Source organism: Capra hircus, chromosome 10 (assembly GCF_001704415.2).
Source record: "Capra hircus breed San Clemente chromosome 10, ASM170441v1, whole genome shotgun sequence".
In the NCBI taxonomy this organism is placed as follows: domain Eukaryota; kingdom Metazoa; phylum Chordata; class Mammalia; order Artiodactyla; family Bovidae; genus Capra; species Capra hircus.
The window spans coordinates 31,357,628-31,366,206 of NC_030817.1; the positions used below are offsets into that span (position 1 = coordinate 31,357,628).

General features: G+C 41.5%; 1 protein-coding gene across 2 annotated transcripts in view; it reads left to right on the forward strand.

Annotated features, from left to right (window-relative positions):
* Positions 1-7,405, forward strand: part of RTN1 (reticulon 1) — a 252,724-nt gene extending 245,319 nt beyond the window's left edge. Inside the window, exon 9 of one of the 2 annotated variants that reach the window (XM_018054088.1) lies at positions 6,593-7,402. In XM_018054088.1, the coding sequence (XP_017909577.1) occupies positions 6,593-6,635 (43 nt within the window). In that variant the 3' untranslated portion in view covers positions 6,636-7,402. Of the gene's footprint in view, positions 1-6,592 lie in introns of both variants that reach the window. The other variant, XM_018054089.1, reaches the window with a different exon arrangement.

The following is an 8,579-nucleotide window of genomic DNA, read 5'->3' on the forward strand; positions in this document are numbered from 1 at the left end:
TAGAGTACAACAGTTCAGTTCAGTTCAGTTCAGTTCAGTCGCTCAGTCATGTCCGACTTTTTGCGACCCCATGAATCGCAGCACGCCAGGCCTCCCTGTCCATCACCATCTCCCGGAGTTCACTCAGACTCACGTCCATCGAATCCGTGATGCCATCCAGCCATCTCATCCTCTGTCGTCCCCTTCTCTTCCTGCCCCCAATCCCTCCCAGCATCAGAGTCTTTTCCAGTGAGTCAACTCTTCGCATGAGGTGGCCAAAGTACTGGAGTTTCAGCTTTAGCATCATTCCTTCCAAAGAAATCCCAGGGTTGATCTCCTTCAGAATGGACTGGTTGCATCTCCTTGCAGTCCAAGGGACTTTCAAGAGTCTTCTCCAACACCACAGTTCGAAAGCATCAATTCTTCGGCTCTCAGCCTTCTTCACAGTCCAACTCTCACATCCATACATGACCACAGGAAAAACCATAGCCTTGACTAGACGGACCTTAGTTGGCAAAGTAATGTCTCTGCTTTTGAATATACTGTCTAGGTTGGTCATAACTTTCCTTCCAAGGAGCAAGCGTCTTTTAATTTCATGGCTGCAGTCACCATCTGCAGTGATTTTGGAGCCCAAAAAAATGAAGTCTGACACTGTTTCCACTGTTTCCCCATCTATTTCCCATGAAGTGATGGGACAAAATGCCATGATTTTCATTTTCTGAATGTTGAGCTTTAAGCCAACTTTTTCACTCTCCTCTTTCACTTTCATCAAGAGGCTTTTTAGGTCCTCTTGACTTTCTGCCATAAGGGTGGTGTCATCTGCATATCTGAGGTGATTGATATTTCTCCCGGCAATCTTGATTCCAGCTTGTGCTTCTTCCAGTCCAGCGTTTCTCATGATGTACTCTGCATAGAAGTTAAATAAGCAGGGTGACAATATATAGCCTTGACTTACTCCTTTTCCCATTTGGAACCAGTCTGTTGTTCCATGTCCAGTTCTAACTGTTGCTTCCTGACCTGCATACAGATTTCTCAAGAGGCAGGTCAGGTGGTCTGGTATTCCCATCTCTTTCAGAATTTTCCACAATTTCTTGTGATCCACACAGTCAAAGGCTTTGGCATAGTCAATAAAGCAGAAATAGATGTTTTTCTGGAACTCTCTTGCTTTTTCCATGATCCAGCGGATGTTGGCAATTTGATCTCTGGTTCCTCTGCCTTTTCTAAAACCAGCTTGAACATCAGGAAGTTCACAGTTCACGTATTGCTGAAGCCTGGCTTGGAGAATTTTGAGCATTACTTTACTAGTGTGTGAGATGAGTGCAATTGTGCTGTAGTTTGAGCATTCTTTGGCATTTCCTTCCTGTGGGATTGGAATGAAAACTGACCTTTTCCAGTCCTGTGGCCACTGCTGAGTTTTCCAAATTTGCTGGCATATTGAGTGCAGCACTGTCACAGCATCATCTTTCAGGATTTGAAACAGCTCAGCTGGAATTCCATCACCTCCACTAGCTTTGTTTGTAGTGATGCTTTCTAAGGCCCATTGACTTCACTTTCCAAGATGTCTGGCTCTAGATTACTGATCACATCATCATGATTATCTGGGTCTTGAAGATGTTTTTTGTATAGTTCTTCCATGTTTTCTTGCCATCTCTTCTTAATATCTTCTGCTTCTGTTAGGTCCATACCATTTCTGTCCTTTATCGAGCCCATCTTTGCATGAAACATTCCCTTGGTATCTCTAATTTTCTTGAAGAGATCTCTAGTCTTTCCCATTCTGTTGTTTTCCCCTATTTCTTTGCATTGATCGCTGAAGAAGGCTTTCTTATCTCTTCTTGCTATTCTTTGGAACTCTGCATTCAGATGCTTATATCTTTCCTTTTCTCCTTTGCTTTTCACCTCTCTTCTTTTCACAGCTCAGTAGTGTGTGTAAAAAATCCCGGGGGGGTGAGTGATAAATAGATTAATTGATCATAGGCAAATATGAATCAGTAATGTACTTAGGCATATTTTTTTAAGTCTATGCAAGTTTAGATGTTATTAATAGAAGTATATGTCAAAATCAAAAGAGACTATAGTTGTTTCATATCCCATATTGTCGTTCCATAGATGTGTTAAATTTCAGAGTTGAACGCTTTAAGAGCTGCAATTATACACTGAAGTCATGTCCGAAAGATGGCTGGGTATTGAAGTATTGGAAATATGATAGTAATGTGAGTGACAACCAAACTTTACTGGAGATGATTATTCTGGAAAAGAGATGACTTTAAAAGAACACACTAGAGGTCTAACATTGCGAGAGAAGTAATCATTCTCTTTTTCTCTAAAGAGCTATGAATGGAAAGGCCAGAAGTTCTGAGATTTGAATGAAACATGAGAGGAAACAGTACCAATTAGAGTTGTTCAACAATGAAGCCATTTGCCCTGTGAAACAGTAAGCTCACTGACACCCATTCAAGTATTCACATAAAAAAAGTTAGTTGACCACTGTCACAGATATGGTTTAAAGGACTTCTGCAATGGGAGAAAAGTAGAATTAGTTAACACTTAGTCTACTGTGATATTCTAAAAACATTTCAAAACAAATACATATATGTTATACTTTGGAGAAGACCAGACCTAAGGTGTCTCTATTGAAATGTTTCATATTCTCTGCTGCGTTATCAGTTTCTACCTCTTCTGGCTCATTTCGACAATCATAATCTCTCCAGTCTTTCTGTCCTTGCTGTCTCTATTGCTTCTCTCCCCACCTCACTGCAGTCAGGCCTGCACCCTGAGCACTTAAGTTGCTGTTAGTCAGGGTCCTAGTAACCTTCGTATTGCTAAATCCTGCAGTCATCACTCCATCCTCAACCTTCTCAACCTCTCAGACACTCTTTATGATTACTGCCATGTTTGTTGAGCACTCTCCTTGACTCTTGGCACTGCTTGAGTCTCAGCTGCTTTCTCGCAGTGTCTTCTCTTGGCTCTTCTTCCTCTGGTTCACCCTTCATCCCTAGTGGCCTCAAAGATTATCTCTATGTCAAGGACTCCAAAATGTGTGTCTCCACAAGCTTAGGTTTTTAAAAATTCCACTTTACAAATATAGAATATGAGGAGGAGGAGGTAGAGATGAGATAGGATACAACAGTAGTATGTATAAAAAATACTTGGAGGTTTTCATAGGTTAATTTGTCACAGCCAAATATGAGTCAGTTATGTGCTTGAGATATTTTTTTAACAAATCGATGCAAGTCTCAGTCAGTTCAGTTGCTCAGTTGTGTCCGACTCTTTGCGACCCCATGAACCACAGCATGCCAGGCCTCCCTGTCCATCACCAACTACCAGAGTCTACCCAAACCCATGTCCATTGAGTCAGTGATGCCATGCAACCATCTCATCCTCTATCATCCCCTTCTCCTCCTGCCCTCAATCTTTCCCATCGTCAGGGTCTTTTCAAATGAGTCAGCTCTTCGTATCAGGTGGCCAAAGTATTGGAGTTTCAGCTTCAGCATCAGTCCTTCCAATAAATATTAAGAACTGATTTCCTTTAGGATGGACTGGTTGGATCTCCTTGAAATCCAAGGGACTCTCAAGAGTCTTCTCCAACACCACAGTTCAAAAGTATCAATTCCTCAGTGCTCAGCCTTTATGGTCCCAACTCTCACATCCATACATGACTACTGGAAAAACCATAGCTTTGACTAGATGGACCTTTGTTGGCAAAATAATATCTCTGCTTTTTAATATGCTGTCTATGTTTGTCATAGCTTTTCTTCCAAGAAGCAAGCGTCTTTTAATTCCATGGCTGCAGTCACCATCTGCAGTGATTTTGGAGCCCAAGAAAATAAAGTCTGTCACTCTTTCTATTGTTTCCCCATCTATTTGCCATGAAGTGATGGGACCAGATGCCATGATCTTACATTTCTGAATGTTGAGTTTTAAGCCAGCTTTTTCACTCTCTTCTTTCACATTCATTAAGATGCTCCTTAGTTCCTCTTTGCATTCTGTCATAAGGTGGTGAGGTTATTGATATTTCTCCTGGCAATCTTGATTCCAGTTTGTGCTTCATCCAGCCTGGCATTTTGCATGATATACTCTGCATATAAGTTAAATAAACAGGGTGACAATATACAGCCTTGACTTACACCTTTCCCAATTTGGAACCAGTCCATTGTTCCATGTCTGGTTCTAATTGTTGCTTCTTGACCTGCATACAGATTTCTCAGGAGGCAGGTCAGGTGGTCTGGTATTCCCATCTCATGAAGAATTTTCCACAGTTTGTTGTGATCCACATAGTCAAAGGCTTTGGTATAGCCAATAAAGCAGAAGTAGATGTTTTTCTGGAACTCTCTTGCTTTTTCAATGATCCAGCAGATGTTGGCAATTTGATCTCTGGTTCCTCTGCATTTTCTAAATCCAGCTTGAACATTTGGAAGTTCTTGATTCACGTACCGTTAAAGCCTCACTTGGAGAATTTTGAGCATTACTTTGCTAATGTGTGAGATGAGTGTAATTGTACAATAGTTTGAACATTCTTTGGCATTGCCTTTGGGATTGAAATGAAAACTGACCTTTTCCAGTCCTGTGGCCACTGCTGAGTTTTCCAAATTTGCTGGCTGATTGAGGGCAGCATTTTAACCGCATCATCTTTTAGGATTTGAAATAACTCAACTGGAATTCCATTACCTCCACTAGCTTTGTTCATAGTTATGGTTCCTAAGGCCCAGTTAACTTCACATTCATCTGCTTCCCTGAAGTTATCTCTCGAATGTCCCATAGGCATTTCGGATTCAGCATGGCCAAACAGATCTTGCAGTTTCAGCCTAGAATTTATTTTTACTTCAGTTGTCATACCATCTTTGTAAATGGCATTACTGTTCACCTGGTTGCTCAGGCCCCAAACCAAAGCATCTTCCTTGATTACTGTCAATCTTGCCCCTGCCCACACACTCAACCCGTCAGCTTGGCAGGTGGGTCCTGTCTGCCCCATCCCCTCACTGGATACCCAGAGTGTGCACTTTACTCCACTGGCAAGGCTTCATTCCATATAACCCAGGCCATTGCCATTCAGCCCCTAGATTGCTACAGTTGTCCTCCATCCATTATTGCTCTGTTTCCCCACTTTTTTCACATAACCACCATCATGATCTTCTTTGAGCACATCATTCCTTTGCCTACAATTCATCAGTGGCTTCCCAGCCACAGAATAGAATCTAAATGCCTTTTACCACCTGCAAGTTTCAACACCATCTGCTTACCTCCTGCCTCTCAGACCTTCCCGCCTCACTCCCCAAGCACACTGGTCTCATCCTTGCCTCCTAAGCTTGTCCTCACTTTTTGGCCTCTGTACTCCCTGCTTCCTCTTCCTGAAACACTTCAACCCAGTGGCCCCTTCTTATCCTGCAGACATCTGTTTCTCACATCAGGGAACTTAAAGTAAGCGTCTCCCACCTAATGGAAATCAACCCTGAATATTCATTGGAAGGACTGATGCTGAAGCTGAAGCTCCAATAGTTTGGCCATCTGACGTGAAGAACCGACTCATTGGAAAAGACCCCGATGCTGGGAAAGATTGAAGGCAGCCGGAGAAGGGGGCAACAGAGGATGAGATGGTTGAATGGCATCACCAACTCAATGGTCATGTGTTTAAGCAAACTCTGGGAGATGGTGAAACAGAGGGAAGCCTGGTGTCCTGCAGTCCATGGGGTTGCAAAGAGTCAGACATGACTGAGTGACTGAACAACATCTCTCAGCTATCACCACTGCCCCCTCATTGCCTATCATTCCATCTTGTTTGTTTTTTTTTTAAATAGCATTTGTCACAATATGTACTTCTCTTGTTTGTCTACTTGTTTATTTCTGGCTCCTCAACCCCTAGGAGAATGAAAGCTCCATGAGAGCAGGGCCTTCTCCCTTCTGTTCACTGAATTCCAGCATCTGGAAGGGTGCCTGGCACAGAGGAAGGTCTCAGTCAAACTCTGCATGGGGAGTTCATTAAGCTTTGATGTAATGACACAAAATGCTTCCAGTATAAACCTACCTAAAATAATACTGCCATTCTGCGAGAATCACAGAATTTTAGGGGCATTAAAAATATCTAATTTGCACCCAGTAAATGCTCTAGGACCAGGAAGGCTCATTAGCTGCCAGATGGCACACAGCTAATTAGTAGAGAGCTGAAACTAGGACTCAGTTTTCTTCATTCCAGTTCTAGCAGTTTATGCTGAGGGTGACCATATGTTTCTTCACCTGGAACCATCCCTGTTCATGCGTGTTGTCCTGGTATAGTTAATAACAGCACTGTCTTTCTCTTTCAGAAGTGTCCCAGACTGAGTGATAAATGGTCACCTACGTATATCACAGCTTCTATAATTCTGAAATAAATCAACATCTTTGTCTACCTAAAAAGTTATAATTTAAGAAATATGGCTTCCTGGGGTCATTCATTATCTAATTATACTTCCTTATTGCATAGAAATGCATTTATAGACACTCATACATAAAAATTATGCTTTTTTTAAATATTAAGCTATTTGGTCACTTAGCTAATTAAAGCAACAACACATAGTGATATCATAAGATTATTTCATTAATAATACTTGTGATTTACCACCATCTGATATTGTCTTTTTAGGATTCAGGCTAAAATCCCAGGCGCTAAAAGGCACACTGAGTAAGTGGATACCCCACCGGGGACTGAACACCAAGAGGAATGTCTGAAGTGGTAACAGCTCTGTCTTACATGTTACTGCAAATTGATTGTTTCTCCCCCCCCCCCCCACCCAGTACCATAATCTTAGAGACAAACTTTAAAACAGCTGTTTTTAGGCTGTTTCTGTACCCTTAGGATATTTGAGTCACTTGTGTCAAGCACTAAAGTATAGCGAAAAGTGTATTTAGATGTGGTTTTTAATTTTGTGTTGCTAAAAAAAAAAGCGCATGATGGTGAGAACCCAAGTTATCTTTCCTTCGTCGGTGTTCTTCTCTCTGCAATGCTTCTGTAGCTTCTCATGTTCCCTGTGGCTAGGCCTTTCCTGCCCAGTGCACTGATGCAATAGTGGAAATCGCTTCTATGTCCTTGGGTTGTTGGTTGGATTAATCTTTAATAACAATATATAGACTTGTAAACCGATGTTTAAGTGTTTTTCCAACACACACACACAACATAAAAATAAAAACAAGTCGACCGTACTTAAAGTAATCAGTTTTGTATAACTTAAAATAATTAAATAAATGAATAAACCCAAAACAAACACGCAGTACTTTTGTTGTGTGAGACTGATGGGCTGATTTACATGTATGGTAACTAAAAAGTACCAGCATGTTGACTTTATTACAATTTGTATTACTTTCTCTGTAGTTCCTAATGGACTTAACTATGGATTCTGGATATTTGCACTTATGTACTTGATACTGAATGCATAAATAAATGTTACTAAATGTAGAAACTTCTCCCTCTCTTCTCGTGATCGCACCAGAAAACTCAGTGCTCTAAGAAATAGCATCTGTGGATGTGCCGGACAGGCTGAGACCAAATACTCACTTTGCTCCTGTTTCCAGAATCCACATAGTCCAACTCCAGCCTAGTATATGGCTCATTTGGGTTATTGATAGAATTCACTGGAGACTGGTAAAACTGGAAAACATTCTTCACATTGTACTTGGTGGGACTTATGTAGATAATTTAAAATAGTTTTTTTACAAACTTGAATGTGATATAAATCCTCCCATAAACTTCTTATAATAACATGCAACACAATACTGGGATAAAACAGTTATAATTGCTGTGAACTCACTGTTTTGGTGATTATTTATTGAGCATCTACTGTACTTGATACTGAGTGCCTAGCGCTCAGAACAGGGTGGTGAATGAGAGAGACAATGAGTCCTGCCCTCACCAAGCTGAGTCTTTGGGGTTATTTCCTACTCTTTGCAGAAGTCCAGTCGCCTGTGTTATGTCACCGTTAAAGTCAAAGTCAAAGATGCTGGGGGGTAGAAGGGGGGATGAAACTAGTAGTAGTGGGAGAAATAAAAATGGGGGAAAAAAGGATCGTTACTTACAAAAAGCTGCCCTTAAGCAGTTTTGGACTTGCGTTCAATAAGCACTCATGGAGTTACCCTTCTGTGCAAAATATTGTGACGACCACACAGTCAATTAACTGGACACTGCCAGCAGCCAAGACTGGGGGATATGGGAGGAGGTTATGTGGAAATGCTCACTAAGTAAAAAGCAGCTGAAATAACAGCTGCAATATAAAAGTAGAGCAAACAGAGAAGGATTCTCAGAGGTGGACTTTGGGGCTGGGTTCTGATCTGGCTTTTTCCAGAGGGAGACGGTTCATCACAGTACGAAGAAAGAACATGGACTAAGGTGCTGAGACATGGGGGCACATGCAGAGAACAGTGAGTAATATGCTGTAAGGTGCTTGAGTGGGCATGTAGGGCCAGGTAAGGCTGAAAGGGTGGGCTGAACCCATGCTAAAAAGAAACTTGAATGTTAAGGAGTTTGTGTTCTGTTTCTTAGATCTCAGAGAGTCAGATAGACACGGTGAGGGTGCATGATACTGGAGATTAGAAGAATATAGGAGATAATTGTGATATAACTGACAGACAGGTGATGA